The 18,500-nt window shown below is 41.2% G+C and overlaps 1 protein-coding gene across 1 annotated transcript; it reads right to left on the bottom strand.

Annotated features, from left to right (window-relative positions):
• Window positions 1-319: 319 nt before the first annotated feature.
• On the bottom strand, window positions 320-18,120 carry foxk2a (forkhead box K2a). The gene is made up of 9 exons (XM_063481714.2): window positions 17,317-18,120; window positions 15,969-16,163; window positions 15,736-15,877; window positions 15,274-15,420; window positions 8,468-8,661; window positions 6,496-6,698; window positions 5,998-6,255; window positions 5,715-5,912; window positions 320-1,834 (listed from the first exon to the last, which is right to left on the bottom strand). The coding sequence occupies exons 1-9, from the start codon at window positions 17,610-17,612 to the stop codon at window positions 1,617-1,619; spliced, it is 1,851 nt and encodes a 616-aa protein (XP_063337784.1). The 5' UTR covers window positions 17,613-18,120; the 3' UTR covers window positions 320-1,616.
• Between the last annotated feature and the right edge of the window lie 380 nt (window positions 18,121-18,500).

Genomic DNA, 18,500 nt, shown 5'->3' with positions numbered 1-18,500 from the left:
CACCTTTTTATAAACATATATGTCACATTCAGACTGGAATTGTGTGAGCCAGTGTGTTTGTTCCTTTAGGAAAACTGTAAAAGGACATTTCCACTGCCTTCCTTGGACAATTTAATGTGAGGAATGCTTTCTGAAGCCTTTAACAAAACTTAACATGCCTCACCTCCACCCCAGATGTCCCCATCGTTCCATCAAAAATTTAAAAAAATGAGACGGTAAGTTTGCATCATTTGCCCAGCAGAAAAGGCGTTTACTCAAAGAAATACAAACTAGGAGATTGTGTTTTAAATAAATTTATAAAAAAAAAAAAAAGCATTTATCCACTGAAGCAGAACAAACACCTATCACTTGCTTTTCTTTGTGTAACATAGAATACAATCTGAATAGACTTTTTTTAGTAGCCTGAAAGGAGTAAAAGAATCCAGCCAACAGACTGCCAACTTCAACACAAAGGTAACAAAAAACAGCCAATAATGACAGGAAAACAAAACAAAGGAAAACTAGAAATATACAAATTAAAAAATGCATTAAAAAAAAAAGAACTAGAGGTTAAGTGCAGCACTGGTCAGAATCAGCGTAGATCCAGTCAAAATTTTCTTCAGTTCCATAGTCGGATAATCTGCTCAGGTACATTGTTTCTAGAACCATAACATGCAAGCTCAATGAAGCATACGGTCAGATACACATGGGAATATATTTTTAACTCTTAGGATATTTGTAAAATATGAAAATTCTGTAGATGTACAGTGATAAAAGGAATTTAATTTGCATGAATGATCAGAAAAACGGGCATTAACTCCATAGTGTTTTCAATAAAAGGAAAAAAAATTGGAGACTACATTCATTTCACCGAACAGAGTCCACATACAAAAACAGCAATATTAAAAAAAATAAATTATTAAAAAAAAAACAAACAAAAAGAAAAATAATGTTGTAATGACCCCACTTATAGCTTTAGTTATCTTATTACTAGATAGTATCTGTGCCTCGGGAAATGGAGAAAGACTCAAAATATCCAAAGATACACTTGTACAACAGAATACTGCATATCTACTCACAACTGGGTTAGCTAGGTCGACATGGAGGCTAGCTGCCGAAGATGGGAATGTCCACACGTACATACACACACTTCCCCTTGTGGAATACACTACTGGTGAGATCACTTGTTTGCTGTTTCTATCTGACACACAGTTAAGCGCTTGTCTGTAATGCTACCAGGATAAGACTCCTTGTCTTCTTTGGGTGAGTTTTGGGACTCATTGTTGCTAAAAGAAAAAAAGAAAGAAAAAAAAAGCCTCTTTTTTTCCTTTAATGTGGTTTTTCAAATCTTTTTTCCTTTCTGTGCTTCCTCTCGCCATCTGGGTCTCAAACATTGGGCATTTACAGTCGTCAGTAATTCTCTCGATTCCATTTTTAGGTTTGGTCTTTTAGTTTTTGCATCACGTTTCGTGGTCGGAAATACATGGAAGAGAGGTCGAGAAGAGTTTGCACATTCTGTAGTCCTTCGCTTTTTGGCACCTTGGAGTAAGATGATGACACCAGGTCAGATGTGTGGCTCAATGCGTACAGGAGAGCAGGGGTCAGGATGCAGATGGGAGCCGTTGGGAGCGGGCGGGCTACTTGTCGCCGACCTGCTCACTGACCCCTCCTTCTCCCGCTCTGTCCGTGGTGCCGTTGTTGCGGTTGGCAGCCGCTGCTTCGTTCTCCCCTTCTTCCTCCATTTTCACCCTCTTTGTCTCAGGCTGGTCTTGCAGTTCTCCGTTCTGCCTTTTGGTGGGGAGGGAAGCTGAGGCTGAAGCGTGAGTTGCCAGGAGATGGAGAGGGTTTGCAACAGCTGGTGGGAAAGAAGAGAAGATGAATAAGGTTCAATATGGAGTGTTATATTCCTGTATTTCAAATTAGTTTAAGAACTTCCAAAACAAACTGAAGCCATCAAGAATGTGAAGAAACAACTGCTGGACTTAACATCCAAAACATCTATGCTGAGGAGATATCAGCTCTGGTTAATACAGGCCTGCACTGTACTTTACTACAATAAAAATGCAATACCAATTCCTACCACAAGGTGGTACAAATAATACATGTAGCATTCACACTGGCTAGAACCCAACATGAGAAGAGGAAGACATGATCGAGGCAGAAGGAGCACTGATACTGATGTGGAAGGTAAATGGAACACCAAACAATGGCAGAAGCTCCTGAAAGGTGACTCTTATCACCACCATCTTATCACCACTTCTAGAAGGAGTCAAGCTCAGAGAGTTACACAGAGAGAAAATGATCCAAACTAGGACCAAGACAAAGAATGAATTTCCAGTGTTCCTTGTACTCTGGTAAGATCAGAGCTATTAATAATAATGGGAAGTATTATTGTTATTATCAAGTAGTAACAGCTTATCAACGCCCCAGAGTTATGCAAACTGTCAGAATCCTTGTAGCACAGTAGCAGCAATCTTTCACTTCTTTCACGTTTAGTAATAACCCCTGACAGGAGCCTCAAACTCGCAGGACCTCAACACCTTCTTTGAGCTTCAAACCTTCTTTGCTCGGTTTGAAGCCACCCCTCCCCCACAGCCCTTGTCAAGTATGCCAATGACAACACTATGGTTCAGCTCATCTCTGATGGAGATGAGACAGTGTACAGGGTGAAGGTAGAGAACTTGTCCCACTGGTGCTCAGAAAACAACCTGAAACTGAACGTCCTTAAAACAAAAGAACTCATAATGTACTTCAGGAGGCACAGACAGGTCCACTCCCCTCTCACTATAAATAGAGAACAGGTGGAATCTGTCTCCACCTTCAGGTTTCTTTATCATCACCCAGTTAAAGAAGGCCCACCAGCAGCTGCACTTCATCTGTGTCCCGAGGAACGACAACCTGGACCAGAAGCTGCTGCTGGCCTTCTACCGCTCCTCAGTAGAGCTCTCCATTGAGAACAGGAAGGCCGTGCAGAGGGTAATTAACACCACCCCAAAGAAATAAAAAAAGAAATATCAGGCCATCACCTCCTGTCTTAAGAAAACCATTACTACCACCACCTGTTTGACCTGTTGCCGTCTGGTCAGGGACTCAGGTCAGTGAGGTCCCCCACCTCCAGACTCACAAACAGCCTCTTCTCCTGGGCCAATCAGACTGTTAACAAACACTAAAGTGCTTTACAAACCTGAACATTACAGCTAACAGCTGGATTTCCCCATTTCAGTGCAGCTAGCCAGACAGCCAACAGCCACTTACTGCTAGAGACACAGACAGTGGACAGTATGTTCTCGGCTTTAACATAAAACTCATTGTTGCAGCCTAGGGCAGCACAAAAGTGATCCCTTCAAACTGATTTTTAGTTTTAGTGTCGTTATTTTACTCCCAGTTATCGATTCTGTCACTGGTTAGCTAACATAAACTAATGTAAGCCTATTAGCTGCAACTAACCAAACAACCACATGACGTCATGCTTCATGCTGACAGAACATGGCGCTAAACATGTTTATAAAACTTTAAGCCTTATATCTTAAACCCAGCTTCACAGACAGAGTTACATCTATGTCAGTTTTTGAGAGCAGAGCTCCATGATGATAATTAGCCTGTATGTGTGTATTGTTTCATGTCCTGTTTCACAGTAAATGCGCGCTTTATTTATTATAACCACTTCCACTAATTCCATAATGCTCCATTTATATTAATTCAATTTCCATTAATTACATTTTTTTGGATGGTAGCTCTTGTTCGTTGTAGTCCCTTTATTAATAGGTTCTAAACTATATTTTACCTCGCAATCTGTAATGCAGTTATCTAAATCATTTGTAAAATGAACAAATAATCTTTAATACTCACTTTGTTAAAACGTACAATTGGTAAAATTAGTTGAAAAATTTAAAAAGTTAACTTTTTCACTGTTACATGCAGGATGGTCTCAAAATCTTCCCCGTGATATCGTTGAAAAGTATTGTTACAGTTTCATGATAACTAGTGAGAGGTGACAGGCAGGGTACAAGGAAGCATGTTGACAAATCTATCATGATGCCATCCCTGCAAAAACCCAGTAGCTAATTAAGAGTTACCAATTAACCCAACATGCTTTGAGCTGCACTAGAGCATACGGACAATTACAAAAGCCAGGCATGTACAACAGCAACTGGAGGTACAGTATTGAGGACCCACCTTCTGACAAGCCCAGAAGGTGGGAAAAGCAGTTATGCAGCTTACTAGCTAGACTAACTACCAACTACTAATAATTTTTATCTAGTCTATGCTGGGCATGCAGTACATGGCCACAAAAGTCCAGATCCAGATCCCCTGTAAGTAACTTGAGGTACAGAAAGGACCCTGCTGGGTAACGTTGGTTGTAAAACATGTCAAACTGAAGTGGACTCACATTAGTCACAAGGTAAGAGAGACTGTAGATCATGGAAGCTAGGTTATATGGCAATGTTTGGAGACGCACCTCAACATAGCATCTCCATCTTCTGGCTACATAAGGTTTACATCACTACGATTGCAATATATACAGCAAGGTGTTCAAACATGCCTTCAGATCATTTACTTCAAATGGAACAAGTGTGAATCTGTGTTGTTTTTGAGTCAGCATGTTCATATAATAATTTTTGGTCCAATTCTACTTACAAGCACCATAATTAGCAGAGATCTTTGTATACCATTGGTATCAATATAGACCAAAAATCAATCTGATCATTTACTTTACAGGGAGGATTGCTGCAATCGTTTCTACTATGCATGTTTCTCCAGTACAGGCTGAGATGATTGAAATCTCAGTGGCATACTACAAAAGTAGTTGTTAGGTAGGTGTTAATAATGGTGATTAACTTTCTCTGTTAAGCTGGGCTTTTTGCTTTGGGCTCTATGCACTCTCATAAAAAGAGGCATTACTGTCATGTGATTATTCTTCTCCGAACAAATGATCCAGATGAGTGCTTCTTATTCCAATCAGACAGTATCAGATCAGCATAATAAAATGATGATAAACATCATCAACAACCTATAAACTACCTGGAAAGAAATAGTGGATTTAGTGCACAGAGCTATAAAATAACCTTTTTAAAATAACTGAAGGTGAATGTTATGAAGGTTATTCTCCTAAAGCCTAATAAAGGAGAGGTGGAAAACTGCTTTTGTTTGTTGGCAGATCAAAGAGAAATCAATTGAATTGATTGAATAGCTATCCTTGGTAACAAATTGCCTCCAAATACAACTAAGCAATTTTCTAATCTGTATTCTACTACCTGCAATTCCAGCAATTTAAAATGAGACTTACTGGTAGATTACCATCAAGTATAAACAACATATACACCTTTTCATCATCACAAACTGATTACATGAATTCCAGTGAATGCACAGTTGTGCTTGAGGTACAGCTTAACAACTTGGACAAATACATTTTATATGTGCAACACAGACACATGCTGACCATAAAAGAATTTGTTTAAACCAAAGCTCTGAACATTGCCTGCTCTCAACCAGGTTATAAGAATAAGTTACCAGTCAGTCTCAGATATGAAGCATCAGGAGACATGACAAGGAATGGTGAAAGAAGCACTCAGATACTTAGGACTAATGGTAGAGGCAGGCCTTTATTCCTATTTTCACCTGGTTTCTAGTTCAAACCTTCACTTCCACCATTACAGCATTTATTAGCGCCCAGTATTTCAATACTGGCCTTTATTAATGAAGTGCTGGTCTGACTGTGTGTGTGTCCGACTCACCTGCGCTAGCGGCAGTACTAATGGGGACCAGATGGGTCCCATTCTGTGTGATGGCCTTTATTGGGAGTTGGTGCTGACCGAGCGGAGCTTGTTGCACGATGGTAACCGTAGTCAGTGGAGCAGCTTGAGAGCTCTGAATGATACGACTGACTCCACCTATGGAGGAGGCTGTAATGGATGGGACCGGCTCCACTTTTACTGCACACAAAAATATCAAAAATTACACATGCTCACAGAATCAAAAACAAAACAAAACAAAAAACAACAACAAAAAGAGCACCACCTTTGATCTCCTTGTGCTCTCCGCTTCCATTCTCCTGAGGTTCGCTGCTCACTGCAGAAGCAGGCTGTCCACCAACAGTTGCCATGGTGACAGCTGGGATCTGGTGAACAACATGCACAGTCTGCATGACAGGGGCAGAGCTAACTGTAGTCGTAACAATGGCTGGTGTGGCCATGGCATAGGTCACAGGCTTCATGGTCGTTTGAGGCATCTGGCGCTGCACAGCGATCAATACTGGCTGATTGCTGAGAGGGGAGCCTGTCAAACGGTGCGATAAAGGTTAAAGCAGATGTCATTCACTCAGATAAAGATGTGCAGGAGCACACAAACACTGTACACTGTCACAGAAAAGGGTTTAATATGGGGTAGTGGTGGTACTGCTATCTTTTTTGTCACGAAAAACTGAAAAATGTGAATGCATCTGTTAAGGCCCACATATGATCCCTCTGCACACACTAGATGTTATAAAAGGACAAAAACCTAAACCCAATGTTTTACCTGGGGAGTTCTGTGCAAAGCGGGCCTCTTGGATGACGGCGAGTTTGGGCTGGATTGTTGTGGCTTGGGTTGGGGCTGGTGGTGGAGTTGGCTCTGGCTCCATGGGGACTGGGGAACCCTCTCTGGACAGGCTGTCTGGGGTCTGGACCCCACTAGAGTGGGCTGACAGTGCCCCAGTGTGGTTTGGAGAAGCTGGAGCACTCCTGGAAAAGTAAAAGGAAAGTACAGTTTTCATCCCAGCCATAAAAAAAAAAAAAAAAAAAAAAACACACTATATACAGTGGCTTGCAAAAGTATTCGGCCCCCTTGAACTTTTCCACATTTTGTCACATTACAGCCACAAACATGAATCAATTTTATTGGAATTCCACGTGAAAGACCAATACAAAGTGGTGTACATGTGAGAAGTGGAACGAAAATCATACATGATTCCAAACATTTTTTACAAATAAATAACTGAAAAGTGGGGTGTGCGTAATTATTCAGCCCCCTGAGTCAATACTTTGTACAACCACCTTTTGCTGCAATTACAGCTGCCAGTCTTTTAGGGTATGTCTCTACCAGCTTTGCACATCTACAGACTGAAATCCTTGCCCATTCTTCTTTGCAAAACAGCTCCAGCTCAGTCAGATTAGATGGACAGCGTTTGTGAACAGCAGTTTTCAGATCTTGACACAGATTCTCGATTGGATTTAGATCTGGACTTTGACTGGGCCATTCTAACACATGGATATGTTTTGTTTTAAACCATTCCATTGTTGCCCTGGCTTTATGTTTAGGGTCGTTGTCCTGCTGGAAGGTGAACCTCCGCCCCAGTCTCAAGTCTTTTGCAGACTCCAAGAGGTTTTCTTCCAAGATTGCCCTGTATTTGGCTCCATCCATCTTCCCATCAACTCTGACCAGCTTCCCTGTCCCTGCTGAAGAGAAGCACCCCCAGAGCATGATGCTGCCACCACCATATTTGACAGTGGGGATGGTGTGTTCAGAGTGATGTGCAGTGTTAGTTTTCCGCCACACATAGCGTTTTGCATTTTGGCCACAAAGTTCCATTTTGGTCTCATCTGACCAGAGCACCTTCTTCCACATGTTTGCTGTGTCCCCCACATGGCTTGTGGCAAACTGCAAACGGGACTTCTTATGGTTTTCTGTTAACAATGGCTTTCTTCTTGCCACTCTTCCATAAAGGCCAACTTTGTGCAGTGCACGACTAATAGTTGTCCTATGGACAGATTCCCCCACCTGAGCTGTAGATCTCTGCAGCTCGTCCAGAGTCACCATGGGCCTCTTGGCTGCATTTCTGATCAGCGCTCTCCTTGTTCGGCCTGTGAGTTTAGGTGGACGGCCTTGTCTTGGTAGGTTTACAGTTGTGCCATACTCCTTCCATTTCTGAATGATCGCTTGAACAGTGCTCCGTGGGATGTTCAAGGCTTGGGAAATCTTTTTGTAGCCTAAGCCTGCTTTAAATTTCTCAATAACTTTATCCCTGACCTGTCTGGTGTCTAAATCCAATCGAGAATCTGTGTCAAGATCTGAAAACTGCTGTTCACAAACGCTGTCCATCTAATCTGACTGAGCTGGAGCTGTTTTGCAAAGAAGAATGGGCAAGGATTTCAGTCTGTAGATGTGCAAAGCTGGTAGAGACATACCCTAAAAGACTGGCAGCTGTAATTGCAGCAAAAGGTGGTTGTACAAAGTATTGACTCAGGGGGCTGAATAATTACGCACACCCCACTTTTCAGTTATTTATTTGTAAAAAATGTTTGGAATCATGTATGATTTTCGTTCCACTTCTCACGTGTACACCACTTTGTATTGGTCTTTCACGTGGAATTCCAATAAAATTAATTCATGTTTGTGGCTGTAATGTGACAAAATGTGGAAAAGTTCAAGGGGGCCGAATACTTTTGCAAGCCACTGTAACTGTACAGGAAACTTTTTACAGTCATGTATGCGTAGCATCAAGATGCTTTACCTGGAGGACAGTGGCCCCACAGGGGTCCTGAAGCAGGGCACACCCCTGGGCCTGCGCTTCCTGAAGGCTTGTTCTACCAGCTTGCCTTCAGAGGCGGGGTCGATCCTCCAGAATGAGCCTTTACCTGGCTCTTCCTGAGACCGAGCCACTTTGATGAAATACCGGTTCAGAGACAGGTTGTGGCGAATCGAATTCTACAGAATCAAAATTAAATAAAATTAAGAACTTTAATTCAAATGAAGATTTTGTTGGGGTATCCATGTTTGATAATGCATAACACGCCCATGTTGTTGTACAGGATGGTTTTAGCTTGGTGTAAACTGCAATTAGATTTTCCATTTTATTGCGACAGTAACACAGTTATTAGTCACTTTGAGGCACATTTGTCAAACCTCAACCATGTGTGTAAATATCAGCATTTTACTGTTAAATCCTGCATCCCGTCAATGAAAAAAACAAGTCAGTCAAAGTTCAGAGCATAAATTAGATTGAATAAAACCATGTATTAAATCAACTGGAGCATCTTCATACAATGGAAATCAGAGGTGTACTTTCAGCTTTAGACAACACAATACAAAAAACCCCCCAAAACCTGCCTCTCATGTTCATTAACACTGAGGACATAGCCATACTCTGTATGAGCGCTTCATTGTTCCTAGTTCATTGTCTTGTAACGTTTGAGCAGAAAAGCTGCAGCATCTGGCTCTCAATGCTAATTAAAACACACTAGTATGCTGCAGATGATAGGTAACAGCGGAAGACACATCAACATAAAAAGACACGCGTTTGTAACTGTTTGTATAAGAGTACTGTGTTGTATTGAACTGAACATCAGTGAAAATACATTTAAATTAAGCGAAGGACACCCGTTGCCTCCCTTTTACACAGGGCTCTAGAGTGCGACCAAATTTTTCAGTGGTGCGACTAAAAAAAATATTTGGTCGCAAATATTTTTGGGTAACAAAAAAAAAAAGAAAAATCTCTGCAACTCTCCGTGTGGTCAACAACAGACACACATTATGCCCTATCCTGGACTAAACCAATCAGAGATGGTCAGGGGCGGGACCTCTCTGATTGGCCGTGGTCCAGTTGGAAGTGCAGGTAGAAGAGAGAGGTGAGTAGTTTGAATAAGGCGATATCAATTCATTAACGGATTCAACACAAAGACGTAAACACAGCGCGGACCCGACGCATCAGAATCAGCTTTGTCTTTCTCGGCTTTCTCACCCGACGGCCCGTAGACGGACACGCTGTCGGAGCTCACCGAGCCCACCGTCCGCGCTGTGTTTCCGTCTTTTTTGCGCTGATTCTGAGCTGCAGGTTTTGTCTCTCCAACCAAAATTCGCCGAGCCAGCAGCCAAAGAAGCAGCAAACTACGCTTCACATTTGATCAATGTCGTCATGAATTCCCTCTGACTTTTGCTGTTTTGCTTCCATCACGATAAAAATCACACTTCATGCACAGCTCTCTCTCTCTCCCTCTCGCTGTACTTCAAGAACAGTTTCCCGTCTCAAATCTGTTTTCTGCATTATTCATTCGCTTATTACCCACCAGTCTACCGTTGTTTACAGCGCTGTCGGCCGCTGTCTTTTTCTTTTTTTCACTTAAATGACCTCGGACAAGAAAGCCTAGTTTCTGCTGTTCAATACTGAAGAAATGTAAACTTCTTAAAATTATGCAAAATTGCAGAATATTTTTAAGGTCATCTGCTATAAAAAGCCAGGCCAGGAAAATCTCCTTCATGTTTTTCTGTGTTTTATTCTCAGTTACTTTCACACAAAGGCATCTGCTGTGATGTTCACAATTCTGATGAAGTCTCACATGTATCAGTGCTGATAAATGATCAGAATTATAATATTTCTGACTGTCTGAGGCTAAATTGAATCGAATCAGGTCTTTGAGAACCGGAATCGAATGGATTATAGAAATCAGTGATGATACCCAGCCCTAGTGATCAGCCTAGGCCTGACAGAAGTTGATGTAGCTGTGGGTAATAAGAAAAGATGAAAAAAACTATTGATAACTTTTTTTGTTAAGTTAAGGCCTGATCTGTCTGAAATTCATAGCCAGCTCTGACACAAAGCCATCAATCTTTGAATGCTGAAAAAGCAGCAGTGTATCCAGAAAACACATTATATGCTGCAATAAATGCACTGCCCAAGTGTCCCCTCTCCCCACTGCCTTTCAGCAGCATGCAGCAGCAAACAGGTCATCAGAGGAGCCAAGATGATGATTAAGTTTAACATTTTCTACAATATTGACAAAGCACTTTAAGCACAAGTTTGTTAGTTAATAATTTAGAAATGAATATTGTCTGTATGGACTTCCCCCCCAATGAAAGTGCACATGTAAAACTGCGGTGTTAAGCGATGCAGTTGAAAAATTTGAGTGCGCCTAACTTTTGTGCCTAAATTTTTAAAGTTAGGCGCACCGGTGCGCCCATGTCAAAAAGTTAGTCTAGAGCCCTGCTTTTACATGCACCCCTGCATGTTGCTGGTCTCACCAGTGCAGGAGATTGAGACAGCTGTTGTTAGCTTGCAACATAGATTGTTTGTTTAGTTTAACAGAAATCTGATGTGAACTATTTTCACATCGCCTTGATTTTCACTTGGTCTTAATTCAGTTACGTTATAGTACAGCCTCTTTGCCCTTTGTTACATGTGTTTTAGAGAGGAAAGGCTGAGCTCAACCATGAACTATACTGCTGATAGCATGAACTTCACTGATGTTCTCAACCTTGTTGTCAGGAAAACCAATGCTAAATCTTATAACACACATGCTCATAAGCACACTTTACAAATCCTCATCCCGCAACATTAGTCGGCAACATCTCTTTATTTCTGCACCCCCCAACAACACACCACAAACAAAACAGAAACCATTTATTAGTCAGGGTTTGCTTCACCCAGTTTACAGGTTCACTTACTAACTGTGATTAGTGGAAACACCGTCACTGGCCTGAATGAGCTAACAGCTGGCCATCTAACTTCGCCTGGGGCATCAGGTCATTGGTTGTATTGAACACTGCTTCCACTCCCTAGCAGTTATACAAGGTTTGCTGGGATTCTCAGCAATGTGTACATTTTAAAAAGGGATACATTTCACTTTTTAAAATGTACACATTGCTGAGAATATATCTTTTTTTCCCTTTACTTTGCAGTGAAGTCATTTAGTAAAGTCACTCTGTTACAGGGAGCTGTTTTCTATTTGTGATTGTAATGTTAAAGAGAGAGTATTCCATTAAGAGCCATACCCAAATGCTGTTCAAACTTTCCTTTTGTGAGGGGGAGCCAGTGAGAAAAAGTTGGGATTTGAAAGTGATCTAAAACAGCATTTCAAATAATTAACTGAGGCCCTAAAACAAGAAATATTTGAAACTGAATCAAACAAAACTACTAGATGAAGAAAGTAGACAGGTGTACTGGGAGGCTAGGTGTATGGCGAAGAGAAAGCAAAAGGCCTTCTGTTATTTGTATGCGAGTCTGGAGACTAAGGAAGGAGAAAAGAACTAGTACTGGCTAGGCAGAGAGATACAGCTGGAAAGGATGTGCAGCAGACTGAGATGATTAGGGATACAAATGGAATGAGATGTAAATGTAATTAACAAGTGAAGACGTAAAGAGTACTTTGTGGAGCTCATGAATGGAGAAAATGAGAGAGAGTAGGACAGATCGAGCAAAGTTAATGAATCAGAGAGTGTGTAGAGGTAAAGAGGAAGTGAGGGCAGTTAGAAAGAGGACAAAGAGTGGGAAAGCAGTTGGTCCAGATGGCATACCTGTGGAGGTATGCAGCTCTGCCAAGTCAACTTCCCTCTAAGAGAGAGGGAAGTTGACTTTTCGACCAGACTGACGTTTAACACAATTCTGGAGAGAGAGGATTGCCCGAGCAATGGAGAAGACGTGTACTGGTACCGATTGTGATGTGCCAAGCTGTAGTAACTACAGAGAGATAAAGCTGAACCATAAAGCTATGGGAAAGAGATGCTGAAACTAGGTGCGAAGAGTGAGCAGAAGTACAGCTTTAAGCTAAGAAAGAAAACTACAGATGCAAGGTTGGCTTTGAGAGTGCTGATAGAGAAGTACACAGAACGCCAGAATAAGTTACATTGTGTCTTTGTGGATCTAGAGAAAGCATATGATAGGGTTTCAAGAGAGGAACTGTGGTACTACATGAGGAAGTTGGGGGTGGCTGAAAAGTATACAGGGTGGTACAGGACACATATGAGGACAACATCAGGGATCAGCTCTGAGCCCTTTCCTGTTATCAATGGTAATAGACAGATGATGAGAATAGATAAACAGATAAGGAGGAGGCAGGAGTCTCAATTGACTATAGTCTATAGTCAATTGAGACTATAGTTTGCAGGTGACATCGTTATCTGTAGTGAAAAGTCACTAGAAGGGATGTGAATGAGCTACACAGGTGGAAATGTGAACGTGCAAAGAGCAGAGGTAATGCAGACAAAGGGGTTTCATACCTTTGATCAACCATCCAAAGCAACAGACAATGCAGAAGACAGGTGAAGGAGAGTGCAGGCATGTTGAAGTGGATTAAAAGGAATATCAGGTATGATTTGTGAATGAAGGATAGCAGCAAAAGTGAAAGGGAAGTGAAAACCGCTATGATGTATGGTTTCAGATGAAGACACTAACAAAAAGACCAAGGAATTGTTGGAGGTGGCAGAGCTGCAGATATTAAGATTTTCACTGATAATGACCAGAATGGACAAGATTAGAAATGAATACTTCAGGCAGACAGCTCAGGTTGAGTGGTTTGGAGGAAACACCTAGAGAGACAAGGCTGAGCTGGATTTAGCATGTGCAGAGGAGGGATAGTGAATATACTGGACAAAGGATGTTGAAAATGGAACTGCCAGGCAGAAGGAAAAGAGGAAGACCACAGAGAAGATTTGTGGATGTAGTGACAGAGGGTTGGTTTGACAGAGGAGGATACTAGAGAGTAAGATGAAGCCAGATAAGATGTTTTGTGGACATGGAAATAAGAATAACAGATCCTGCTAGATAATTACATTAAAACTATGGCCCTTTCCATTTATAAACCTTATGGGGGTAGAATAATACAAACACAATAAAATAATGAAGTTCAGATGTCTATATTGTGTATATGCAGCTTGTTAAGCTAGATCTTAGTGAAACCACTGAATGAAGCGCCAGCTATGCATCAGATAGTCACGGATATGTGGGTATTAATTTCATGATTTAGAAAATGTATACATGTTATTATACTTGATTCTAATCCACTCCTAAGTCTCTCTTACACTACTGAAACTGCAGGTACTAGAAGACAGAACGCACACTAAGAATACCTGTTTGAAGTGAAATTTATTTTATTAGACTTGGGACTGTCAGCTTTACTGTTTAAATGGATCCAGTTTAACAGTTCAGAGCTCTAATGTGCAGGTGTCACATTATTAAGAAACAGCAACACAGAGCACAAACAGCAATAAAATAATTAACTGGAATTAAAATGTTTATTTTCCTGCTCTGTGCACTAAATCGCCAGATTTTCTGCCATTATTAATCATGTGTCCTTTTTACAGGAGTGTTGCATTTTACCGGTGTATTTTCTATGTTCGTTATGGATTTTTAATCACCATTTGACAATCTCTGAAGTAGGTGGTACTCATAGGGACTATTATCTGTGGAAGAAAGTCATATGATCTGTGAAATGCCCCCTTTAGATTGGTTAGATGCTGCCAAGACCATCTTTCATGTGATTACACAGGTGATAAGTGTAGGTTCCAGATAGGAACGATACCCTAGGTATGTTGAACTCGCTTCATACTATAGGGTCAAGTACTCCACAGCTAAAGCACATGGTAAAAGTGGACTTTATGGCAGACCCTCCGAATTAAACGAGAACACAGTAAGACAAAGTGTGAAAGTGTGTTTCATCCCCATTTCTTTCTTATTTCAACAAATGAAAAATAGCTGCCCTAATTTATCACACACAATTTGCAACAGTGACCTCCTAAGATTAATCCAGAACTCAAATGGTTTAGAAGAAAAACATCCTCACATCATGGTGAAGCTGTGAACAGTAAATAATCTAATAATAAATGTCTGCTGAAATGAAAGCTCAGCTCCAATTTCACTTTATGATGCCCAAGTATAGTAACAATACAGTTATTTTGTTGTTTAGAATGTTTTGCTTGATGATTAAGCAAAAACTGCTTTTTGTTTATTCTATGCAGGTTAATCATTTCACATTTAAATTTAATTTTATTAATAACTCAAGCTAGCACAGGTTATGAACAAATTTTCAGAATGCCAAAAGTCATTGGTGAAAACATGTAGCCCCTTGGTGAACAAAAGATAAGATCTGGTATAACACTCATGCACTTGCACACCCTAACTGAATGTCAGACAAACTACCCAAGCTTACCAATGCTGAGAAAGGAAAATAATTGGCTGCAATCTTGAGTGACTGATATGTGGAAGCTCAATAATGGGGCTCACTCTCCACGACAAACAGGGATGCTTCCCTACTGTATCTGATCCTCCTTCACTGGGTCATGCAGTGGGAGACAGACTATCCAGCTGTACCTCACAATTACATAAATGTATTCTGTTTTAACTTATACCCTTGTATTTCATTTCTAACTATTCTGAACTACAGTGGTTTGGATGGAATGGTGAATAAATAAGTTTATGAAGCTCTTCAGCCAATAATTAGATTAAAAAAAAAAAAAAAAAAAAAACTGTTACCAATTCAAGTTTGTATTACTATTCAATCCCAAGCATACCATTATTACTAGTATTATCAGTATTATAACCAAACTGACCTGCCAGCCTTTGTCTGCTGTTCTGTAGTAGGGATAGTTCTTGGTGATGTGGGTGTATATTCCGTTCAGTGTTAGCTGTTTGTCCGGTGCCATGGTGATAGCTTGAACTATTAGCTGTGCATATGAATATGGAGGTTTGGAGTCATCCTGCATGAGACATAAAGTGAAGTTTATTACACAGGAAATGTGTGTCAAAAGCACATATATGCACACTGACACAGAGGATTTGTACTCTAAAGTCTATGCTGCTACTGCAAACATTGCAGTAATTTTTAGACTTCAATGAGTAACAGTGATATTCAAAGTCCTCAAATCCACTGAGACTTCTCTGAAGTCTGCTGCCTTCATCACGCACAGTTCTTCTCAGACATTTAGTCTGAATCCATTTTGAAATCAAGCAGATAGACTAACTGTAAGCACTCACCCCTTCTTGCCCTGTTCACATTATGCATTTCCTCTCACCTTTGGACTGTCTTCACCTGAAGCCTCCTTGTCGTTTTCTGATTGGGAGCTGTCTCCTATAAGATCGGAGGTCAGAATGCGAGATGTCCTGTAGCTGGACAGTCCTGCCCCACGTGGACTTGATGGGCAAGAATTTGCTGCACTGTGAAAGATATTTAAAATGTGTCTTGATTTGAGATGGGAAAAAAAGCCACAGTTTTCTAATCTGCTTACATACAACTAAACAGTCCTACCTGATGGTTCCAGTAGGTGAAGGCAGCGGGCTCATGAGGTGTGCAATGTTGTCAGGAATGTTAATGGTCAGGGGGGAAATCTGGGGCTGGACAGGCTTGATCAGTGATTCTGGCACGTTCCTTGGCTCTTTCTTGTCATTGGACAGGGCTGTGAACGTTATTTTTATACTTGTGCTGGGAAAGCGGAAACAACACCTAAGAGAAGGAGAAAAGAACCAAAAAATAAACTATTATACTATTTAAATGTGTGAAATAATTCTGCCAGTCAATCAAGTGCTTATTACAATGTTACTGTTCAGACTAGCCGCTAGACTGGTGACAAGCAGGCCAAGGAGGTCCAACTACTGTGATTCAGTTTCACACTGTTTAAATAGGGACATCCTCCATTATGTAACAGCTCATGTCTAACATGAATAGCTTCCAGTGCATGGTTACATTCATACCTATAGATTTTTTTTAATGTAAGCACATGAGCAGCACTGAGACAAATAATGACAGAGCAAAGTTTGGGAACATGAAGTCAAGCAAGTACGGTCGGTGCCAACTTTAACTATGCACCTGGCGCTGGATCATGAGTGAAACTAGTGTATAATAACTCTTTACCAGCCTTTTATTGTGAGGGAAAATACTGTAGCCTGTTCTGTATCATGTCAGAAACACCACCCACGCAAGTTTAATAGTTAGCCTGTGTTCCTGACATGTCGGGAGAGACAGCTGTTGAGGGTTATAGCTCCAAACAAGAATTTTTTCGCTTTGTGAAATTCCAACGTAATTCTACTATAATTCGGCCATTTTGATGTTTCATACACATAGCTATTAGTACAAGCCAGCACTATGAACGTTATCAAATTTTAGGTTGTGCGAAGCCTCTCTGTAATTAGGCATATCCAAAACACGTGATACATATAAACAAATACAACATTGAAGTAGAATACTAGCATCCACATGACGCACCAATTCTTAGCTGAATTATGACTATCTGACGTCTCACTGACGTAAGCAGCTCGCTATACACAAGCCGAATAAACCACCAATAAATAATCAGCGGTTATGAGTCGGGTTCAATGTGCTTCCAGTAGTTACCTCTGCCATTATCGTGCATATCTGCGTGTCGGTTGACCATTTTTTCCTTTACTTTTTTCCCTTTGGTCACACACACACACACACACACACACACACACACACACACACACACACACACACACACACACGAGCTGCACGTACCAGCTTAGTGTTGCTTGTCACAGCACGTGCAACACCGCAGCGGGACAACAAAACAACAACACACGATTCCAGAAATAACTCGATTTCCCCCGCACTTTAAGCAAACTGGGAATATCAATCTTACATTCGCGGAAGCTGTAAAGGTGGAGCCCCTCTTCTCTGGAACACCCCGTCAACAAACACCCCGTTTTTTCCAAGGCATCGGAGGTAGAATTCCCCCGTGCCGGTGCCATCTTCTCCTGCGGTAAATATTTCCAGGTGCCGGCGGGAGATGAAGCTGGAGTGTCCCATGCTGACGTCCACAGAGCCCTGCGAAGAGTTCCGGCCGATGGTCACGGACTTTTTCTTCATGAGATACTCGAATTCTCGGCCCTCCAGCCGGGCTACCGCCAACCCTGATATCCCGCTTACCACCGCCATCTTCTAAGATATCTGAAGGGGATTTAGAAATCTGTCTTAAGCGCAAATATATAAACAGTTGCAGGGAACCAAATAATTTTTTTAGGGGGACGGGTTGTGAAATAGAGGGGAACCCAATTTTATACTGTGGAGAATTTAGCTAGGAACGTGCCAGCCTGGGGACACAGCGGCTCCGACCCACCGCCGTGATGAAGAGAAAAAAAAAGGCGTACCGACCAATCAAAAACGGCCAAACGGACGGAAGTACTGTGACAGACAATCCTTTCAACCAATAGGAAAGCAGGCTTTATAGACAGAAGCGTGGCGTTTACCAATGACAACAATAATAAAAAATAGCCGTATAAAATAGGGCTCGGTTGCGGCGCAGGCTGACACGCAGATGGACGGAGAGATGGAAAATGCGGCGCAGGAGGGGAGTTTAATGTACCTACAAGCTGTGTCCCAAAAAATGTCTGATGTTCGTCCTTATTTATATTTTATAAACTAACAGAACCTGATGAAGACAGTGTCTTATATTTAATACTAAACTTTAATCTGCCTCCCGAAATCTCACATTCATAAATCCAGAATAACACATTTGACGCCAAATTACTATTTTTTTATTTGTTTGTTTGTTTGTTTTTTGTCAATTGTGCACTAACTATCTAATCTATTTATACATTGTCCACCTGGCCAGAAACGAGAGTCTTGCTTTGGCTGCCAAGATTTGGCTTTCTGGAGCCAAAAGTCAGCATGTTATGACAAGAGCATTTAATGCTAAGTTATCAGTACACTTGATTAACTAGTTGCATACATAAACTATACAGGTGCAATGTCTTGTGCATGCTCTCTCATCCAGGTAAGTAAATCCTGAAAGGTTGATTCTGTTCATCTGGACGTGGGAGAAAC

This window comes from Pelmatolapia mariae, linkage group LG8 (genome assembly GCF_036321145.2).
Source record: "Pelmatolapia mariae isolate MD_Pm_ZW linkage group LG8, Pm_UMD_F_2, whole genome shotgun sequence".
Lineage (NCBI taxonomy): Eukaryota > Metazoa > Chordata > Actinopteri > Cichliformes > Cichlidae > Pelmatolapia > Pelmatolapia mariae.
Note: the sequence above shows the minus strand (reverse complement) of the source record. Positions and strands in the feature narration are given on the sequence as shown.